The sequence below is a fragment of the Pelophylax lessonae genome (assembly GCF_965119305.1).
Source record: "Pelophylax lessonae genome assembly, chromosome: 1".
NCBI lineage: Eukaryota > Metazoa > Chordata > Amphibia > Anura > Ranidae > Pelophylax > Pelophylax lessonae.
The window spans coordinates 289,551,933-289,574,971 of record NC_138768.1 but is presented as its reverse complement, the minus strand read 5'-3'; the positions used below and the strand labels follow the sequence as shown (position 1 = coordinate 289,574,971).

The 23,039-nt window shown below is 44.2% G+C and overlaps 1 protein-coding gene across 1 annotated transcript; it reads right to left on the bottom strand.

Annotated features, from left to right (window-relative positions):
- Positions 1-498: 498 nt before the first annotated feature.
- LOC309568910 (olfactory receptor 5V1-like) lies at positions 499-1,431 on the bottom strand (the record flags this gene model as incomplete). The annotated part of the gene is made up of 1 exon (XM_082274685.1): positions 499-1,431. The coding sequence occupies one exon, from the start codon at positions 1,429-1,431 to the stop codon at positions 499-501; it is 933 nt and encodes a 310-aa protein (XP_082130811.1).
- Positions 1,432-23,039: the final 21,608 nt, after the last annotated feature.

Below are 23,039 nucleotides of genomic sequence, written 5' to 3'. Positions count from 1 at the left end.
GAGAATGAACACTGGATCTTTAAAATTGATCTATAAATAGAGGAATCCTGTAGTGTTGTCATTTGCAACTGCTTTCCTATGTTACATCTGCAACTGCTTCCAGTTTTACATTGCAATCTATAGAAAGTTATCAAATGGTGGCATTTCTAATTTCAACATGAAGAAAATGGGCTTAAGGTCAATCGCTATTACCCACAGCTATCGCCACAGCTCCTTACTATACACTGGCCACGCATGTCTTACAGCTGTGTACAAGTACAAGTCCGATGTCATGATTTGTGCTAGAATTTTATTGCTTTTTTGTTAGAAACATAGTCATTATTTCCACGTTATATCAGGTTCTCATCTGACGTCAAGATAAAAAAAAAGAAAGATAACACAAATGCAAAAGAAATGCTTTTATTTTCATACATAAGTTATTTTAATTTCAATATCATACAACCAGGGCACTCTCTTTGATATATTATACATACAGCAAATACCACAAGGCAATAATAATTAATTTGCATGTATTTTCCTGAATATAACTTTCTGAACAGATTCCTTTACTTCTTTATTTCTCAAACTGTATAGTATCGGGTTGAGCATTGGGATTACAATAGAGTAGAGAACAGCAATTGCTTTGTCCATGTTTGATGCATTTCCATTTGAAGGCTTAAAGTAGGCAAATATTAATGTTCCATAAAATAATAGCACAACCGTGATATGAGAGGCACAAGTAGAGAAAGCTTTCATTTTTCCTGCAGCGGTGCGTATTTTTAACACTGCCAAAATAATGAATAAATATGACCCGAATATAAAGATAAAACAAAATACTCCTAAAACAACATCAGTTACTATGAGCACTAGCTCATTAATACTTGTGTCGGAACAAGATAGCGCCAGCAATTGTGGAATTTCACAAAAAAAGTGGTTGATTTTGTTGGATGCACAAAATGACAGACGAAATGTGCTTGATGTGTGATATGTTGAGCTGCATAAACCAAATGTCCACACAACAGCAGACATAAAATAGCAAGCTTTTTTGCTCATAATAGTCTTGTATCTTAAAGGATTACAGATTGCAAGGTAACGGTCTATTGACATAATGGTCAATAGGAGAAACTCTGTGTCCATAGTAGCAGTAAATACAAACATTTGCACAACACATCCTTGGAATGATATTACCTTGCGTTTAGAAAAGAAATGAGCTAACATGTTTGGAATAGTGGATGTTGTGCATACTGCATCTAAAAAGGAAAGATTACTAAGGAAGAAATACATAGGAGTATTCAGTGCTGGATCGATACTGGTTATAATAATTATAATAAGATTGCCTATCATGCATATTATATACATAAGAAAGAAAACAGAAAATAAAACTACTTCGAACCCTGGAGCACTGGAAAGACCAAGAAGAATGAATTCAGACACTGTAGTTTCATTGTACATCCTGTGCTATTGTTTGCATAGGCCTATAATAGAAAGGAACATTTTATAAATTAATGAACATTTTACTAAACTGCTTTTATCTCATGTCAAAATTATACAACACTGAGTTGTTTCAGACACAAGTGCTGTACAGAACACAGGTTGCTTTACTGCATTTGGGGCTAACAGTTTGTAACATGAACGGTATATTGCAATATTTTACTAGACTTTATATCACGTTAGATGTTTGTTGGAGAATAATGAGTAAAAAAAGCCCACTGTATCTGTTCAGTTGTTACGCTGAAGAAAAAAAAAAAAATAAATATGTTGGCTTGATACCCTTGATGTCATCATAGAAACTTTGGGGAAATAATCACATCTTCCCACATTCTTTCTGGAGCAGGTATACCTGGCAATCATTCCGCTTATATCTTTCATTTTCAAAGCTCAAGTGAGCAAAGCCGAGGACAGAAACTGATTGGTTGCAATGCCCAGTTTCTCCAGATTCTGTCTGCTACAGTTTTGATACATTTCCCTCTAAAGGTGTCTAAAACGTTACAAAATGTGCCCTACTTACACCATTTACTAAAGGATTAAAGAATAGTGCTATGTGCAAAAGTCCTCATTGAACCTAGCACACATCCAGTGCATGAGTCACCTCAGGAAAAGAGTTGGTTGCCCCCAAATACCAGATTTAAATAATAAGCTTTAATCAGGCAAAACAGTAAATTCATAAATGTTATCATATGTTGATTACACATATATAACAAACAGTATAAATATAAAAAATACACAAAAAGAAATACAGAACATACAGAACCAGGGAAAAAGCTAAATTCATTTTGAATGAATGAACTTTATATGAAAGATGCATGCAACAAATGTTGCTTAGAGATAATTTTGGTAATACAAATGAAAACACTATTGTATGCATGACAAAATTATTACATTCATTTTTAGGAGTAAAAAGATGTATAAAATGGATCATACATTTACCTTTGACAATGAAGTGAAGTCTCGATCCAAAGGAATAATATCTTGCCCTCTCTTTATATGGTTTTTGAAGTCGAGGGAACAATACATATGAGGATCCATAAGCAATGCTCTCAATTTGCCAGATTATTGTTGAACCCCTTGAGTAAAACATAACAATGCAAGCGATAACTGCACAGGATTTATGAAAATAGAAATAATGAAGCAAACTGAGAAATGATTGTAATTATATTTAATATTTTGTAAAACAAAATAAAGATATATTCACTTGTTGACCTTTTAGAAAATGTCTAAAATAAAATAAGGACATTAAAGCTGAAGTGAAGGGAAAACAAAATGAACATAAGACAGCACCCTGCATTTTGGGTTTTCTAAAGAGAAACCAGTTGCCGACCACCTCATAGTAGATTTACAGCTACGGGGGAGGGGGACACTCTGTGGAACATCATAAATACAGTATATACGTGATTCTGCACTTCTGGGCAGGGGGCGCGTGCATGCCCCACGACACGTCACTTCTGCTGTGAATATTCACAGCAGAAGCAGATTAGCGGGTGTTGGCCAATGAATGGTTGCTGGCACCCACTGATCGGCAAAGAGACACACTGGATGGAGCTCTGCATATATAAATAATGCAGAGCTCTGTCCTGTCATCAGGTATGTGCTGGATTTTGTTTCCCTGCAAAGCAGCCAGTGTCATTATTACACTGGCAGTGCATATTTTTAGCAGTGATCCCTGTATTAGTGTTACTGGTATTTACAAAGTGTCAAAAGTGTCAGTTAGTGTCAGATTGTTCATCGCAATATCACAGTTTGGCTATAAGTTGCTTTGCTAGTATAAAAAAAAAAAAATCAGTATATATATACCATAGTTTGTAGATGCTATAACTTTTGCACAAACCAATCAATATACGCTCATTGGGATTTTTTTAAAATCAAAAACATGTAGCAGAATAAATATTGGCCTAAATTGATAAGGAAACTTGATTTTTATTTATTTCTTTTTTTATTGGATATGTTTTTTTTTTTTTTCAAATTCTTTATTTAGATAAACAAGGGTAGTGCAAACACAATATATATTTAAAAACACAGTAATAAATTGCAACATAAGCATAACTTGAAGCAGGTATGTGAGAAAAGTATAACAGAGCATGCGATGATAGCAAGCAAAAAAGTTGAGAGAGTAATGTATGGCAAATCAACATATAGACTATCGTAAAAAAACAAAAAGAATAATTCACATCATCAGATGAACAGGACTACAAGTCAGCAAAACCACAAAGTGGTGAGCGATGGTAGTAACATGCATTGACTTCTGATGTATGGGGAAGGTATGCTAGGAAAATCTTTTCTCACCAGGAAGACAGTGAAGACAAGTGTGAAACATACCAAGGTGGTACCAAGGAGGTACTCAGAAAAGGCAAAAAAGGGGAGGGAGAGGGGTGGATAGGAAAAGAATGGGGAAGGTAAGGGGAGGAGAGGGAGAAGACCCGAGGGTGCAGAGAGAGAGGAGGGGGGTAGTATAGTGAATAAGGTGTAATGGAGTGCTGCAAACCACAGAGGGCAAGAGAATATATATAGGAGACAAGGGAAGGTAGGAAGAGTATAAAGTAGCTGAGTGGATCCCGTGCGGTCGCTCAATCAGATCTAACTGCAATGTTTCAAGTATCACCCTGGAGAGCTCTTCCCTCATCAGAACAGATGAACATATTCCAGCAACCCCACGTCGCCGTGTAGTGTTCCCTCTTGCCCTGCGAAGTAAGAATCAGGTCCTCAAAGTCATTAATAAGCTTGACTCTGGACAGCCAAAGTGGGATTGAGGGGGGGTCGTGGATTTCCAACAGAGGTAAATGTACATTTTGGCTGCGTTAAGTAAATGGCGCAAGACCGATTTCTTATAACCGTCTGGTGGAATAGAGGAACAGTGCAGAAGAAAGAGATCAGGGTCATCCTGGAGGACAAAATCGGTCATCTTTTGGGTGATCCTCTTCACCTCTTTCCAGAAAGTACTCAGCTTTGGACAACTCCAGAAAATGTGGAGCATGGAGCCGCATTCCCTCAGCACATGTCAGATGCCTCAGGGAAGAAGTTGGTGATTCATACCGGGGTGTAGTACCACTGTGTCAGTAATTTGTAGTTAGCTTCTTGAATACACGTGCAGATCGAGGAGCGTAGAGAAAAGCGGAAAATGTTTCTATGTTGGGTCATCGTAAAGGTCCTCTGCAGGTCCCTCTCCCACTTCAGGGGTCTCGGGAGGACAAAATCCCCCAGGGGCTCCAAAAGTATGGCATAGATCAAGGACAGAGCGTGAGGCAAGGGAGTGTCTCCCGACAGAAGGTCTTTGAGGGGTGTCAGTGGAATTTCGAAAAGCGATCTGGGTTCCAGTTCGCGGAGGAAATGGAGCAGCTGCAGCGCCTGCCATCTGGTAAGTTTAAATGGGCCTCCCATCGCTGTCAGCTGTAAGGCCAGGTTGTATCGTTCCTGAAATGGTTTCTCTGAAACATCCCGACTCCAAGAGAGCTCGAAACCTTCCCCCCTCGCAACCCAACGAAAAGGCCCTGTTACCCAATATCGGGAACATAGGTGAGTATGCAGTCCCCGTGCTCCCAGAAGCCAGGGCCGAGGAGCAGATCTGAAGTGTCGGGCCAATAAGGGGGTGTCGTTTGACAGGCACAGGAACCGATCCAAGACACCTCGGGGCACCCGGGAGATGAATCGGAAATAGAGACATCTCCAGTGACGTCCACAGCTGTGCCTGCACAAGTCCACAAGCCTGTTCAAGTGGGCCGCCTGGTAATATCTCCTGGCATCCGGGACTGCCACTACACTAGATGATTTGGGCATCGTAAGAATACGTCTACCCCACCTAGGGCATCGGCCAGCCCAGATAAATTTTGTAAAGGCGGCGTCCACTTGCCTAAAGAAGGCAGCAGGAATCGCCACCAGCAGGGTTTGAAACAGAGGTATTTCAGTAAGATAGACATTTTGAGGATGTTGCAGCGACCGAACCAAGAATGGAGGCCCGTGGACCACTTGTCTAGCAAGGTATGTGTGGCACTCAGGAGAGGAGGGAAATTCAGACGGTACACATCCCCAGGGTTTGGTGGCAACAGTGTACCCAGATACTTCAGAGCTGAGTCAGTCCATCTGAAGGGAAAGCTGTGGTGAAGGGAATCTTAGAGCCGGGCAGGTAAAGACACGCCCATTGCCTCCGATTTGTGGTAATTTATCTTAAGATGGGAGACTACCCCGTAGATTTTGAATTTGCATAGGAGATTTGGCAGGGAAATCAAGGGGTTAGTTAGGGAGAAGACAAGGTCATCAGCGTAGGCTGAGATCTTATAGGAGACGGGACCCACAGGTAACCCGGAGATATCAGAGTTCAGGCGTACCTTGGTCAGGAAAGGTTCCAAGGAGAGGGAAAAGAGAAGGGAGGAGAGGGGGCAGCCCTGTCTAGTGCCGTTCAAAATCCGAAAAGGCTGAGAGAAGACTCCATTAGCTTTAACCATTGCACGGGGGCATGAATAGATACTCAAAATATAGTTAAACATGTGGGGGCCAACGCCAAAGTGACGCAGCACCTCGAACATGTATGCCCAATTCACTCAATCAAAAGCCTTCTCGGCATCTGTGCTTAAGAAGACATTAGGGCGGCGCATGGTTTTTGCTAGGTGGATCAAGTGCAGGGCTTTGATGGTATTGTCCCTGGCCTCCCTTGTGGTGATGAAGCCTACCTGGTCTAAATGAACCAGGTCTGGACGTAGGGGCTGGAGCCTGGACACAAGTATCCTCGTAAAGAGTTTCAGGTCGGCGTTCAGCAATGAGATTGGTCGGTAGCTCCCACACGGGTCCTTCCCCCTCCTTTGGTATGAACGTTATGTGTGCTAACAGAGAATCTGTATGAAATGTGGTGGACCGACCAATCTCATTGAACAGTTTCAGCATATAGGGGAGAAGCTGGGGATGTAGTAGCTGGTAATACATAGCGGTGAAACCATCAGGACCAGGGGCCTTACCCTTTTTTGCTGACCTAATGGCCATGGACAGCTCTTCGGGAGTAAAAGCCTCCTCCAAGGCGTCCCGCGCCGGCGATGGAAACCTCGAAAGAGGGACAGAGTCCAGGTAGGACTGGACGTGTTCCGCGTGAGATGGATCCTGGGATAATTGGTAAAGATCTGAGTAGAAATCCCCAAACCGTTGGGAGATTTCTCTGGGGAAATGGAGTTTACGGCCACTGGAGCTCGTGATAAAAGGGACATAGGAAGAGGTTTGCTGATCTCTTAGAGCTTTAGCCAGTATTATTGGATATGTTTTTTAATTAAACAATTAAATTGTATTGAGTTAAAATAGAGTAAAAAATGTAGATAGAGTATACATAAGTATACATAAGTGGTAAATAAACATCAAGTCATTACTATCATAATAATGAAATAACATTGCATAAGTCATAAAAGCAAGAACATATACCATATTGATGAAATATGATGGGTATTGAACATTATCATATATATTACGTTGGCAATCTTGTTCTAAGGTGAGGAAAAAAAAAAGGGGGGGGGGAGTGAATTGTTGTTTATTGTTTACATCCTTAGGTTTATCAAGGGTGTAAGTAGTCTCAGAGTACAAATTAAGACAGTTATATTCATTGTAAATGTAAAAGTTTTCAAGTTAGCATTAATTCCCTGTAAAGGTTTGAGTGGGTAAAGTTGTACCAGATACTCCAGATTTTGTGATATCTGGTGATTTTGTCATCTGTCATGGTTAAGGTTTTTTCCTTTTCATGTATATTTTCTATTTTCATGATCCAATCCTTTATGGTTGGAACTCATGTTGTTTTCCAACATCTCTGGATTAAAACCTTGGCAGCCTTTAACATATGTCTGGTCAGGGTTTGTTTATATTGTTTAAGAGTATATGTGGAGATGTTAAGGATGCAGCAGGCAGGGGTCAGTTTAATGTTGGTTTCCGTTATCGTATAAATCAGATCACAGACATGGCTCCAGAAATTGGTTAGTCTTGGGCATTGCCACTAGATATGGATCATTGTGCCTCTCCCCTGTCCATGTCTCTAGTATCTCTCGCTGGTTTGTTGCAACCATCTCTTTAGCTTATCTGGTGTGGCATACCAATGTGTTAAAATTTTGTATGATGTTTCTTGCATTTTCATGCTTATAGATGTAGGTTAAGATACATGCCCTGGTCCACTGACTCTCTGATATATTTGTACCTAATTATATTTCCCATAACTTTTTTAAGTTATCTGGGTTGTCATCATGTTCCGATTGGAGCCATGAGTAAGCCAAAGAGGTGGTTTTACAAATTTCTTTACCATTTAGAAAAATGTTCTCAAGTTCTGTAAGAGGTTTGGAGAATTGGGTTTTCTGCTTGTTAGTGGTTAGGTAATCATGGATTTGAAAATGCATCCAAAAAAGAATGTTGACATATCCACAGGTTACTTGAAGGTCTACTTTGCTTTTGATTATGCCTTAATTTAGGCAGTATTTTATCAAGAGAGGCTTGTCTCCGTCTGTGCATAATACTGCAGGGATGCTCAAGCTCAGTGGAAATTCAGGGTTATTAAAAATTGGGATGAGTGGGACTGCTATGTTGGACAGATGAAAGGTTTTTGTTAGTTTATGAAATATCTCTAATGTGTTGGCTATAGGAGGGTGTTCCAACAATTGTTTGGGATAGTGAGATTTTGGGTATCCATGGTGTAAGACCTAGAGTAAGTTCTGTGTAAGATCTTTCCAGATTGACCCAGTCCTTGTTTTGTGAATGACACTTCTAATTTTATAATTATGGTAATTATGGCTGCAAAGTAGTATCTCTTGAAATCTGGGAGACCCATACCTCCAAAGGCTTTAGATCGTGTGATTAGCTGAAATCAAATTCTAGGGTTTTTGTTGGCCCACGTAAAAGATCTTAGGTTTTGTTGGAGTTTTTAAAAAAAAGTTTAAAGGGAGTTTAATAGGAAGTGAATTCATGCAGTATAGCAGCCTAGGTAAGATTACCGTTTTGATTATATCTGCCCTACCAAACCAGGAGAATGTTTTTGTGTTCCAAACTTTGAGGTGTTTTTCTAATTCGTGCAACAGTGGTATATCATTTTGCTTGAATAGGTGGGTTAGTTGTGGGGTGATCCAAATGCCTAAGTATTTGAGAGCTTCCTAGACTGACCTAAAAGAAGTTTTGTTTTTCTTCAGGATACTAGAACAAAGGCCTTATCTGCATCTGTGAAAAGGAGAAGGCCCTCAATGCCCCCCTGTTTAGATCTTAAAATTAAGTTGAGGGTTTTTGTGATATTGTCTCTTGCCTCTCTTCCCAGCATAAAGCCAACTTGTTCTGGGCCCATTATTTTTGAAAGTAGGGGTCCTAATCTGTTTGGTATTATTTTTGCGAACATTTTTTATATCGTTGTTTGATAATGAAATTGGCCTATAATTTGTGCATTCAGTGGGATCTTTATTTTTTTTTTTTTGGGATAACCGTGTGAGAAGAAAGGAGTTGGGGAAGTCTTGTTTTTCACAAAGAGAATTAAGAATGTTGCAAAGTGGTTTTGTTTGGAGCTCTAGAAATGTCTTATAGTACTGTGAAGTAAGACCATCTGGTCCGGGACTTTTTCCAGCTTTCATACTCTTAATGGCTGATGAAATTTCTTGCATGTCTATGGGTTTTTCCAAATTTTTGGCATTTGTATTTGTGAGTTGAGGTAATTTACTTTTCATGAGGAAGCCAGATATTATGTCATGGTTTTAATAATACTTTTAGGATATTTATCAATATTTTATAATATTTTAAATAGATATATGATTTATATGTGCATTTTTAGATTATTATGTATATATTTGCCTTTTAAGCATATTGAATATTAATGGGATTATGCCTCATGTGACCTAGGGCAATCACAATTTATCTCACTTGGTGCCTTCTAATTTGACATGAAGTGGGTTATATTGATGTGCCAGTAGATGGAGGTATAGTGGAGCTTTACTGGCTAGCATTTGTCTTTGGTGTTGATTAATATGACCCATTTGTTATTAATTTATGATTGGGTATAAGGGATGCATAAAATATATATACATTGTAAGTTAATGCCTTTTTGGGTGCTCATTTTTTAGCTTTATTGCTTGGATCGAGAAGTAAGGGCAATATTTTACATATACCACTTCCAAGATGGTGGTTAAGTCTGTCCCGGGAGGTCACATGGGACGTAAGCTCCATGGGTAGCAAATATAAGCGGTGTCGCCAGTGCGCCGCCCGTACCTTGAGAACGTCACATCTGATGAAACGTATGTCGGTCGCGGTGTGCTGACATCACTATTACGAGTCTGAGGACAGGTGGAGGAGTCGACCGGCCGGCTGCTCATTCAAACCCTACGCTCTACTGTCTTGATTTTTTGTAAGTTGCTCTCTTTTTTCTATATATTAAACGCTTATGGTTTTACACTATGGGGCGCTTTGTTTTCTTTTTATAACCTCGCAATTGGATGCATTTGGTCATTTCTTGTTGAGTCATCTCGGCTTTGAAACCCACTGTGAATATCCCCACCAGACAGACATTTGGCTCTCCTTTCATATACATCTGGTAAGCAGCTGTGATGTCGGTGGTGGTCTCCCCCTGATTGTCATTTGGGGTTTCCTTGAGGTTGCTTTTTTTCCTGGCTAACCGTTAATTTCACCACTTCTTTCTGGTAAGTAGATTGGACTTATGGGTGATGGTCTCCACTATCTATTACTTTGCTTTGGACATTTTAATGCATATCTGGTAAGCAGTTAGTATTGGTGGTGGCTAGGGTTGAGCGAACACGGACTGTATTATTCGTGTTCGTACCGAATAATTGGATTTTTGTTACCCGAACACGGACCCGAAAACTTTACTGTATATTCGGGTAAAAATCCGTGTTCGGTCGTTTTATTTCCGGGTTTTGCATGCTTTGGCGCGCTTTTCATGGCGGGCTTTCAACAGCCAATCAACAAGTGTTTAACTGGTGTGCCTAAGCCATCCCAGCCATGCCTACAAATGTATCAGTAGCTGTGATTGGCCGTCTGAAGCATGTGACCAAGTCTTTATAAGTTTGAGGCAGCGCCGCTGCGGCGTCATTCTGCTGTTTAGTTCAGGGAGAGAGCACACATCAACTTGCTGGCTGCTGATTAGGGACAGACAGGAAAAAAAAAACATTTGTGTCTGGATAGAATTGAGGGACAGGTCAGAGTGTGTTAGGCAGGGCAAGTTGTAGGCATTTTAGGGAGAGAGTCTGCTGATTTTTAGGGTCAGTGTGTTCTACAAACTACAATCGATATTGCTGTGTGGGGTGGGGTTTGCAGTGACCGATCTACGATCTTAGCAATCCTTTTAGGGACAGAGTCTGCTGATTTTTAGGGTCAGACAGTGCGTTCTACAAACTACAATCGATATTGCTGTGTGGGGTGGGGTTTGCAGTGACCGATCTACGATCTTAGCAATCCTTTTAGGGACAGAGTCTGCTGATTTTTAGGGTCAGACAGTGTGTTCTACAAACTACAATCGATATTGCTGGGGGGGGGGTTGGGGTTTGCAGTGACCGATCTACGATCTTAGCAATCCTTTTAGGGACAGAGTCTGCTGATTTTTAGGGTCAGTGTGTTCTACAAACTACAATCGATATTGCTGTGTGGGTTGGGGTTTGCAGTGACCGATCTACGATCTTATCAATCCTTTTAGGGAGAGAGTCTGCTGATTTTTAGGGTCAGTGTGTTCTACAAACTACAATCGATATTGCTGTGTGGGGTGGGATAGGAGATAGGCAGGTGTCAGTGGTCCACATCCATTTTGCTGTGTGTGGGCTGCAGTGAACACAATCTTTTTGGGCTGCAGTAAACACAATCTTTTTGGGGTGCAGTGAACACAATCTTTTTGGGGAACAGTGAACACAATCTTTTTGGGGTGCTGGCTGCTGATTAGGGACGGACAGGAAAAAAAAACATTTGTGTCCGGATAGAATTGAGGGACAGGTCGGAGTGTGTTAGGCAGGGCAATTGTAGGCATTTTAGGGAGAGAGTCTGCTGATTTTTAGGGTCAGTGTGTTCTACAAACTACAATCAATATTGCTGTGTGGGGTGGGGTTTGCAGTGACCGATCTACAATCTTATCAATCCTTTTAGGGACAGAGTCTGCTGATTTTTAGGGTCAGACAGTGCGTTCTAAAAACTACAATCCATATTGCTGTGTGGGGGGGGGGGGGGTTTGCAGTCACCCGATCTACGATCTTATCAATCCTTTTAGGGACAGAGTCTGCTGATTTTTAGGGTCAGACAGTGTGTTCTACAAACTACAATCGATATTGCTGTGTGGGGTGGGGTTTGCAGTGACCGATCTACGATCTTAGCAATCCTTTTAGGGACAGAGTCTGCTGATTTTTAGGGTCAGTGTGTTCTACAAACTACAATCGATATTGCTGTGTGGGTTGGGGTTTGCAGTGACCGATCTACGATCTTATCAATCCTTTTAGGGAGAGAGTCTGCTGATTTTTAGGGTCAGTGTGTTCTACAAACTACAATCGATATTGCTGTGTGGGGTGGGATAGGAGATAGGCAGGTGTCAGTGGTCCACATCCATTTTGCTGTGTGTGGGCTGCAGTGAACACAATCTTTTTGGGCTGCAGTAAACACAATCTTTTTGGGGTGCAGTGAACACAATCTTTTTGGGGTACAGTGAACACAATCTTTTTGGGGTGCTGGCTGCTGATTAGGGACAGACAGGAAAAAAAAAACATTTGTGTCCGGATAGAATTGAGGGACAGGTCGGAGTGTGTTAGGCAGGGCAATTGTAGGCATTTTAGGGAGAGAGACTGCTGATTTTTAGGGTCAGTGTGTTCTACAAACTACAATCGATATTGCTGTGTGGGGTGGGGTTTGCAGTGACCGATCTACGATCTTATCAATCCTTTTAGGGACAGAGTCTGCTGATTTTTAGGGTCAGACAGTGCGTTCTACAAACTACAATCCATATTGCTGTGTGGGGGGGGGGGGGGTTTGCAGTCACCCGATCTACGATCTTATCAATCCTTTTAGGGACAGAGTCTGCTGATTTTTAGGGTCAGACAGTGTGTTCTACAAACTACAATCGATATTGCTGTGTGGTGTGGGATAGGAGATAGGCAGGTGTCAGTGGTCCACATCCATTTTGCTGTGTGTGGGCTGCAGTGAACACAATCTTTTTGGGGTGCAGTGAACACAATCTTTTTGGGGTACAGTGAACACAATCTTTTTGGGGTGCAGTGAACACAATCTTTTTGGGGTGGAGTGAACACAATCTTTTTTGCCCACTGAGGAGGAGGGAGAAAAGTATTTTTCTATCAGGCACTGTGTGCAGCATTTTTCCTTCAGCTGTGCTGTGCTGAGTGACTGATCATATACTGCTGTGTTCAGTTCACATGTGCTAATATTGAGTGGTTTCAGAAATCATACACTTTTTTTCTATTCCACTATTCAATATACAGCCTTGGGTTAAAAAAAATTAAATTGTGGCCTGCAGCAGAGCTGAATGATATTTGGGGTTTTTGGGGTTCATCTCATACTTCTGAAGATTTGAGGGTGCTGCCTGTTCCATATTCCTCCTACTCCTCATTCAGCCTTTTAGGGGTATAGTAATTGGGGCCTAGTGTGGTTTTGTACGTGTGAGATACATACACTTTTTTTGATCATATTTCCTATTCCGCTATTCAATAAAAACCTTTGGGGATCAATTAAATTGCGGGATAGTCTGTGTTGGTACATGTGAGATCCACCTTTCCAAGTTTTTGGGGTTCATCTCATACTTCTGAAGATTTGAGGGTGCTGCCTGTTCCATACTCCTCCTACTCCTCATCCTTCCTTTAGGGGTACAAACAATAGTAATTGGGGCCTAGTGTGCTTCTGTACGTGTGAGATACATACACTTTTTTTGATCATATTTTCTATTCCGCTATTTAATCAAAACCTTTGGGTATAAACAATTAAATTGCGGGATAGTCTGTGTCGGTACGTGTGAGATACACCTTTCCAATTTTTGGGGCGCATCTCATACTGCCGAGGATTTGAGGGTGCTTCAGTCTGCCTCCTGCCTGTTCCGAACTCCTCCTACTCCTCATCCTGCCTTTAGGGTACAAAAAATTGTAATCGGGGCCTAGATTGTGTTTGTACGTGTGAGATACACCGTTTTGTAAAATTTGTCCTATTCCGTTATTCAATATACACCCTGTTTGAGTTTAAAAAATTAAATTGCGGGATAGTCTGTACCGGTACATGTGAGATACACCTTTTTAAATTTGTTTGGCGAATCTCCTTCTACCGCCGAGGATTGCAGGGCACTTCAGTTTGGCTCCTGTTCCCAACTCCTCCTACTCCTCTTCCTCATCCTGCCTTTAGGGTACAAAAAATTGTAATCGGGGCCTAGTCTGTGTTTGTACGTGTGAGATACACCGTATTATAACATTTTTCCTATTCCGCTATTCAATATACACCCTTTTGGAGTGTAAGAAAATTAAATTAAGGCATAGTCTGTATCGGTACGTGTGAGATACACCTTTTAAATTTGTTTGGCGCATCTCCTTCCACCGCCAAGGATTGCAGGGCGCTTCAGTTTGCCTCCTGTTCCCAACTCCTCCTACTCCTCTTCCTCATCCTCCCTTTAGGGTACAAAAAATTTTAATCGGGGCCTAGTCTGTGTTTGTACGTGTGAGATATACCGTTTTTTTATCCTTTTTCCTATTCCGCTATTCAATATACACCCTTTTGGGGTAAAAAACATTAAATTGCGGCATAGTTTGCATATTTGACTGTCAGATACACCCGTGCGATACTGTTGTTGTTTTGTTCCGCTATTCAATAAACACCTTTCTAGGGCAAGATCATAAATTACAGAAATATGAGGAGACCGTCAAATAGGGGCCGTGGCCTGGGTCGTGGTGCTGCTGGTAGAGCTCCTGTTGCAAGGAGAGGACGTGGTCGATCTGTGCCAGCTACACGCACAAGTGAAACACCTTCCACAAGTGTGAGTAGGCGACAGAACCTGCAGCACTATTTGGTAGGGCATAATGCGCCTCTAGACGTGATGAGGCCTGAAGAAGTACATACGATAGTAGATTGGGTTGCTGACAGTGCCTCCAGTTCCTTCACATTGTCTCCCACCCAGTCTACTGCAGAAAGGTCAGAGTTGGCACCTGCAGCCAATGTCCAACCGTTTTTCACCTCACCCCCTTGGAAATCAGGCAAGCAGTCTGAGCCCCAATCCATACAGCAGTCTCTTGTTCTTTTTGAGGACTCTGTCAGCAGGGTTTCCCAGGGCCATCCACCTAGCCCTGCCCCAGAAGTTGAAGAGATTGAGTGCAGCGATGCCCAACCACTTATTTCTCAAGATGAGTACATGCAAGGACCATCGCAGCACGTCTCCGATGATGACGAAACGCAGGTGCCAACTGCTGCGGTGTTCAGCATTGTGGAGATCAACAAGGAGGGCAGGGGTGAAGACTGGGTGGAAGATGATGTGGAGGACGATGAGGTCCTCGACCCCACATGGAATGAACGTCATGCAGGTGACCTGAGTAGTTTGGAGGAAGAGGCGGTGGTCGCACAGAGCCACCAGCACAGCAGAAGAGGGAGCAGGGTGCAGAAGCAGAGCAGCCATGCCCTAGACACTACGCCCGCTACTGCCCAACGCAGCAAGGGAACGAGCGCACCAAAGTCAGCTCAAAGGAGTTCTCTAGCGTGGAAGTTCTTTAGAAAATGTGCTGATGACAGGACACGAGTGGTTTGCACCCTGTGCAATTAGAGCCTGAAGCGAGGCATAAACCTTCTCAACCTGAGCACAACCTGCATGATCAGGCATCTAAGTGCAAAGCACGAGCTGCAGTGGAGTAGACACCTTCAAAACCAAGAAACGTCTCTGGCTCATCCTGCTTCCTCTTCTGCTGCAGTCTCGGCCGCTCCAGCCACATCTGTAGTGATACCGGCACCTGCCACTCCGCAAACAGAGGATCTGTCAGCAACACCACCACCTGGGTCACCAACCATCTCCACAATGTCCCGTGGAAGCGTTCAGCTTTCCATCTCCCAAACACTTGAGAGGAAGAGGAAGTACCCCCCTACCCACCCGCAATCCCTGGCCCTGAATGCCAGCATTTCAAAATTCTTGGCCTTTGAAATGCTGTCATTTCATCTGGTGGAGACGCACAGTTTTAAAAACCTTATGTCGGTGGCTGTCCCACAGTACGTCGTGCCCAGCCGCCACTACTTTTCCAGGCAAGCCATCCCTTCCCTGCACAACCAAGTGGGGGGAAAAATCAGGTGTGCACTGCGCAACGCCATCTCTGGCAAGGTCCACCTAACTACCGATACGTGGACCAGTAAGCACAGTCAGGGGCTATATATCTCCCTAACGGCACACTGGGTAAATGCAGTGGCGGATGGGCCTGAGGCGGATAGCAATTTGGCGCATGTCCTTCCACCACCGAGGATTGCAGGGCGCTTCAGTTTGCCTCCTGTTCCTAACTCCTCCTACTCCGCTTCCTCATCCTCTACCGCCTCCTCATCCGGACAGCGTAACACCTTCACCACCAACTTCAGCACGGCCAGGGGTAAACGACAGCAGGCAGTTTTAAAACTTGCCTGTTTGGGGGACAAACCACACACCGCGCAGGAGTTGTGGAGGAGCATGGAACAGCAGACAAATGAGTGGTTGCTGCCAGCGAGCCTCAAGCCCGGCCTGGTGGTGTGCGATAACGGGCGAAATCTCATAGCAGCTCTGGGCCTAGCCGGTTTGACGCACATCCCTTGCCTGGCGCATGTGCTGAATTTGGTGGTGCAGAGGTTCCTTAAAAACTACCTCGATATGTCAGAGCTGCTGCAGAAAGTGCGGGCCATCTGTGCGCACTTTCGGCGTTCTCACCCTGCTGCTGCTCGCCTGTCAGCGCTGCAGCGTAACTTCGGCCTTCCCGCTCACCGCCTCATATGTGACGTGCCCACAAGGTGGAACTCCACCTTGCACATGCTGCAAAGACTGTGCGAGCAGCAGCAGGCCATAGTGGAGTTTCAGCTGCAGCACGCACGCGTGAGTCGCTCTGCGGAACAGCACCACTTCACCACCAAGAACTGGGCCTCCATGCGAGACCTGTGTGCCTTGTTGCGCTGTTTTGAGTACTCCACCAACATGGCCAGTGCCGATGACGCCGTTCTCAGCTTAACTATCCCACTTCTATGCCTCCTTGAAAAAACAATTCGGGCGATGATGGAAGAGGATGTGGCACAGGATGAGGAGGAGGAGGAGGAAGAGGTAACATTTCCAAGGCTTTCAGGGCAGTCATTCGCAAGGGGCTCCGAGGGTGGGTTCCTGCACACACAAACGCCAGGGACACAATTGTCCAGCAGGGGCACAGTTCTGGAGGATGAGGAGGATGAGGAGGAGGAGCTGGAGGAGGAGATGGAAGCATGTTCACAGCAGGGTGGCACCCAGGCCAGCTCATGGCCATCACTGGTGCGTGGCTGGGGGGGATACAGAGGACACGGACGATACACCTCCCACAGAGGACAGCCTTAAGTTGCCTCTGGGCAGCCTGGCACACATGAGCGATTACATGCTGCAGTGTCTCCACAACGACCGCCGAGTTGCCCACATTCTAACTTGTGCTGATTACTGGGTGGCCACGCTGCTGGATCCCCGTTACAAGGACAACGTACCGTCCTTAATTCACTCAATGGAGCGCGATCGCAAGATGCGCGAGTACAAGCGCACGCTGGTAGACGCCATGCTGCTGGCATTCCCACCTGACAGCGGGGCCACAGTGGAAGCACAAGGCAGAGGAGGAGGAGGAGGAGGAGGAGGAGGAAGAGGTCGCCAACGCAACCAGGGCACCGACAGCACCTCAGAAGGCAGGGTTAGCATGGCCGAAATGTGGAAAAGCTTTGTCAGCACGCCACAACAAACAGCAGCACCAGCAGTTCATATGGAACTTCTTAGCAGGATGCAGCATTTCACCAACATGGTGGAGCAGTATGTGTGCACACGCCTAGACGTACTGAATGAGGGGTCTGCCCCCTTCAACTTCTGGGTCTCCAAGTTGGGCACATGGCCTGAGCTTGCCCTTTACGCCTTGGAGGTGCTGGCGTGCCCTGCAGCCAGTGTATTATCTGAACGGGTATTTAGCACGGCTGGGGGCGTTATCACAGACAAGCGCAGCCGCCTGTCCAGAGACAATGTGGACAAGCTCACGTTCATTAAAATGAACCAGGCATGGATCCCACGGGACTTTTCCATACCTTGTGCAGAATAGCGATGGATACCGACCTTACCCAGCCATTGTTCCATTTTTGCTCTTTCTCACTCTTTTGGGGTGTACCCTCATTTAAAATTTGTGAAAAGAAGCAGTGTTGGCTACCTCGTCCTCCTCCACCGCCGCTTCCACCTACACCGCCCATAGGTGTGCGCAGCCTATTGCATTAGGGTGTGCACCCCAAAGTTTAAAAACACATGCATGTGTTTGCCTACATGTACATGGCCCCGTTACATTACTCTCCCTGCTGGCAAAGTGAAATAGAGCAGAGCAGGTCCGAGGGAGATCTTTCCCATCTCCTCACTGGCAAACAGAGCGATAATGCTATGTGCCCTAGGTGATTAGGGTGTGCCCAGGCACATCCGGCACACCCTGTGCGCACGCCTGTGACACCGCCACATCCACCACCACCTCAACCTCCCTCCTACTCCATATGGGCCTCGTCCTTCAGAGATGAAGAACATTGTTTTATTTTTTTATTTTTTATTTTTTTTTGTTGTTTTAAGTTATTTCCCTATCCACATTTGTTTGCAGAGCACTTGCCATGCTCTTAGCTACGTTTTGCTGCCATTTGCAGCACTCTAGCCCTTTCCATTGGTGTTTTAGAGCCATTTTAGTGCCTGAAAGTTCGGGTCCCCATTGACTTCAATGGGGTTCGGTGTCCGGGAAAAGTTTGGCAAAAGTCCGGGACACGGACCCGGACTTTTTTTTAAAGTTCGGCCGAACCCGCCGAACACGGACATCCAGGTGTCCGCTCAACTCTAGTGGTGGCACATATTTTTGGCAGCACATACTGCAGTGGATTACACTTTGGGTGTAGATACCTATTGGATGATGCAGTATTACGCTATGGAATCTATTTTTTACATGTACCTGGTATATAATTGCTGAGTCTTCTTGGACATCTGAGGATTCATCTAGAAGTCGTTCCTGATTGGATTCGATAATCTTTGATTTGGGCAATTTATTTACCTGTATCTGGTAAGGAGTTTGCACATTTAGTGGCCTTTCCAGCTATTTACAAAGGACTTTACACAGACTTTCAATTTTTTGGTAGTTTATTACCATTTAATGGACATTTGAACCAAGATATTGGAAGCATTTGTGGTTCACATATTTTATGTATGGTTTATCACTGTTCATCTATCACCTTTATTCACATTTTGGTATAATATTTTTGGTTAAATATTATTCATTGTTTAGCGCAACTTATTTTTATATATTTTTGTCTAGCTGTTTGTCGCACTTTAAGTTGCTGCTCACCTTATAGGAGCCTAGCGCAGTTATCCCCTCTATTTCTATTATGTCACTCTTGCCACCTTGTAAGTAATTGGGTTTGTGTTGTTGTGGTAAATTATATAAGTTGGTGTAAAATTGTTGGAAATTGGTGGCTATTAATTTTGTGGTGTAATCTAAATGACCTTTACTGTTTTTGATGCTGAATATGTTTTCCATATTTTTGGCATCTTTCAGTGCTTTAGCAAGTAGTTTTCCACTTTTGTCTCCTTCTTCATTATAAATGCGTCTTCTGAAGAAAAGAGAATGCTTGAGGTTAGAGTCAAGAAGATCTTCGAGGTGCTCGTCTAGCCTCAAGCAGTTTTGAGGCACAACTAGTAGTAAGTGATTGTATATGGCGAGATTCCAAGTTTGCTATGGTGGAAGACAATTCGGTTATTTTGCTTTCTCGCTCTTTCTTCTTTCTAGCCCCCCCATTTAATGAACTCGCCCCATATCACACATTTATGTGCTTCCTATATGTGTAAATATGAGTAGTCTTATATTGTATTGATTTCAAAATATGTTTTGATGGAATCTGTAATGTTTCTTTTTTTGAATATTTTTTATTGAAATTTCAAAAAATACAAACAACATACATGAAAGGAATGCCCACAGGGAAAATAAGTTCAGCGTCATGTGCTTACAATAAGGAATGGATCAAGGGGGAACAGGGGGAGGGGGAGGAAGAGGGAAATAAGGGGTTACTCCAGAACACAGCAGTAATTGGAATGCAGTTGCATGATAGAAATAACATAATCAGGTGTCAGTACATACATACATACATAACCAGAGATGCATGAAACAGTCGTTTGATTCTCAGCAGGAGGGTATGGGATGTCTTAAAGGAGAGTTATGTGGTACCCTGGAACTCTACTCGGGATGGGACAGGGACAGAGGGATTCTGATATAGACCCACACTGCGTGGTAGGGGAGGAGCGGAAGGGAGACGACCCCCCCAAAACCCCAATGGGAACATAGTCGTCAGGGGGAAGAGCGCCGACCCCCCCCCCCCCGCCCCCACCATACCCCGATGTCAGAGTGTTAGCATCAGTACTATGGGGAATATTTCCAGTATTGCCATGCTCTGTCAAATTTGGCAAGTGAGAGAGCATTGATTGCCAGGGACTTCTCTAGGTGGTGGTTGTCATTAACAGTTTTGACTACCTCAGAGAAACTGGGGATCTCCAGTGATCTCGATCTGCGGAGAATCAGCGTTCTGGAGGCCAAAAGTATGTGCGTAACCATCTGTCTAAAGCATATTGGATATTCGTCAATGCCAATGTTTAGCAAAGCCATCTCCTTCCTAGGGGGACGAAGGATGCCTGTACATTCAGCAATACAACAAAAGACTCTGGACCAGTAACTCGTCAACGACGGACAATCCCATAGAACATGAGCTAGCGTACCTATACCACCACACTCCCTCCAACATTGGTCAGAAACCGAGGGGAAGACCTTCGATAGTCTGAAAGGGGTGTAGTACCATCTGTTAGTGATCTTTAGCATTAGCTCCCAATGGGAAGTGCAGTGGGAATTTTGGTAGGTAGACATGGTGGCCCGGAACCATTGTTCTGGGGTGAACGTACAAGCAAGATCTTTTTCCCATCGTAGCATAGGTGTGGACTTGGGGGAGTCCGGCCTGTGCAGGAGGCACTCATAAAAGAGGGATATACCTTTAGCCATTTTTTTAGTACAGTGGCAATACAACCAAGCTTTCTGGGATATTTGTCTGGTTAATAAAGGGTGTTTGGAAAGGAAGTTATATATGCAAAGGACTGTAAAGGTCAGGGCAGGTGGAATGTTATAGGTCTGCATAAACATTTTTGGAGAGCGGAGGGCACCATCCAAGTAAAAGTGGGAGAGTTCCGACAAACCCAGAGGGGCCAATTGGCGCAGTTTAAGAGAGGGTATATGGGCTTCAAGAATCGTCAGCGGAAAGGACGAGCAGTTGTGGGGGGTGCCTCCAGTCTGCTCCCCCTGTGCGGCCCCCAGCATGCGCCACGCCAGAAGGGAAGCCTGCATTGTTGGGGGGAACATGGGAAGCCTCCAGGTGATCCAGAGGTCGCCCAGGAGCAGCAGGTGGAGGTCCTTTGTGGGCAATAGGTGGCGTTCAATCTGTGTCCAGGGGTGTTCAACAGAACGAGAGAACCATTCCCTTATCTGGTCCAGCCTAGTAGACCAGTGGTACAATTTAAGGTCTGGCAATTTTGCACCACCATGTTCCCATGGGCAATGTCAATGTAGAGGTAGCTACTCGTGCTCTTGCGCCACACCAAATAAAATTGCGCATGTAACGTGAGAAAGCATCCAGGTATTTTTTTGGGAAGACTATGGGGAGAGCTCTGAAGAGATACAGAATTTGGGGTAGTATCGACATCTTGTAGACAGCCATCCTGCCGCCCCAAGAAAGTTCCATCTTGGCCATTGAGGTCATCTTTTTGGTGGTTTTTGTCAGTAGGGTGTCAGCATTCGTGGGGAGGAGGTTCGAAATGCGGGGGGGTTATTTTCACACCTAAGTATGGGATGTGGCTGTCAGACCAGGGATAAGAGTATTTTTTTTGGAGAAGTGTTATCATTTGCCTATTAATTCCCAAATTTAGCACTAGTGACTTAGTCGTATTGACTTTGTGGTACGAGATTGCACCAAATTCTAAAAGGATGCGGGGGACCGCTGGAAGGGACTGCAAAGGTTTCGTGAGAATTACCACAATATCATCCGCAAAAAGGTTCACTGTATGAGATGTGTCACCAACTAGGAATCCCACCACCTCATTGTCTGATCTAATGGCCTCTGCCAGGGGTTCAATAATCAAGTTGAAGATTGTGGGTGAGAGAGGACGCCCCTGACGGGTGCAATTGGTGATGTGAAATGGTGTGGAGGTCGTGCCTGAAGTGAGTACTTGGGCTGAAGGGCAGGAATAAAGGGCCAATATCGAGGAGAGAATACACCCTGAGAAAGCCAAATTTCTCCAGAGCCAGGCGCATGAATAGCCAGTTAACTCTGTCGAACGCCTTCTCTGCATCCAGCGTAAGGAGCAGAGAAGGCGTTCGAGTCTTCTCCGCCAGGTGGACCAAGTTGATGATCCGCCTAGTGGCATCCGACTTTTGCCTCCCGGGCATGAAACCCATCTGGTCATTTTTAACTAAGTAGGGAAGGATGGGTTGAAGAAGGGCAGCTAGTATCTTGGCATATATCTTGACATCACTGTTCAAGAGGGAAATGGGTCTGTATTTGACGGGGAGACTGGGATCTTTTCCAGGTTTGGGAATAGTTGTGATGTAAGCATTCAACATCTCATGGGGGAACTCAGTTTTCTGAGCCGCCTGACTGAACACAGCAGCAAGTGTGGGGCTCAGGGTGGTGTCATGGAGTTTGTAATATTCATTACAAAGACCATCTTGTCCCGGGAACTTTCCAGTAGGGAGTGTGCAGATAGCTCTGGAGACTTCAGCGGCTGTAAATGGGGAGGACAAGGATTGTAGGTGGGCTTCGCTCAGAGTGGGCAGGCAGAGTCTGTCAAGAAACTCACGAATAAGCTCGGGAGTAGGGTGGGCAGTGGTGGGATCTTGGGATAGATTATACAGGGAACTGTAGAAGTCTGCAAACTCATTCGCAATGTCACGGGTTTAGTTCCAGTCAGTCGATGGGAGAGGTGGGAGATGCGCGTGGTAGTCCTTTTCTGCTTGGTCCTGGCAGCTAAAATTTTACCTGCCCTGTTGGTATGGGCATAGAATTTAAGCTTTAGGGCTTTGAGGTGGCGATCATAGCGATCCATGAGGTGAGATTTCAGGGATTCTCTCTTCTGGGACAGCTGCAGGGCCACAGCCTGTGTAGGGGAGGATTTGTGGGCAGTTTCAAGGATATGGATCTCTGATATGAGTGTGTTGAGTTTTTGGTTATAAGCCTTTCGCAGTCTAGCAGTTTGTTGAATACAGACGCCCCGTATGAACGCCTTGTGCGCTCCCCAAAGCGACCAAGGGTCTGAGACTGAGGGGGTGTTAAATTTGAAGTATTCTGACAATTGACCCTTAATGATTTTACCAGAGAAGGGATCTTGTAGGACCTTAATA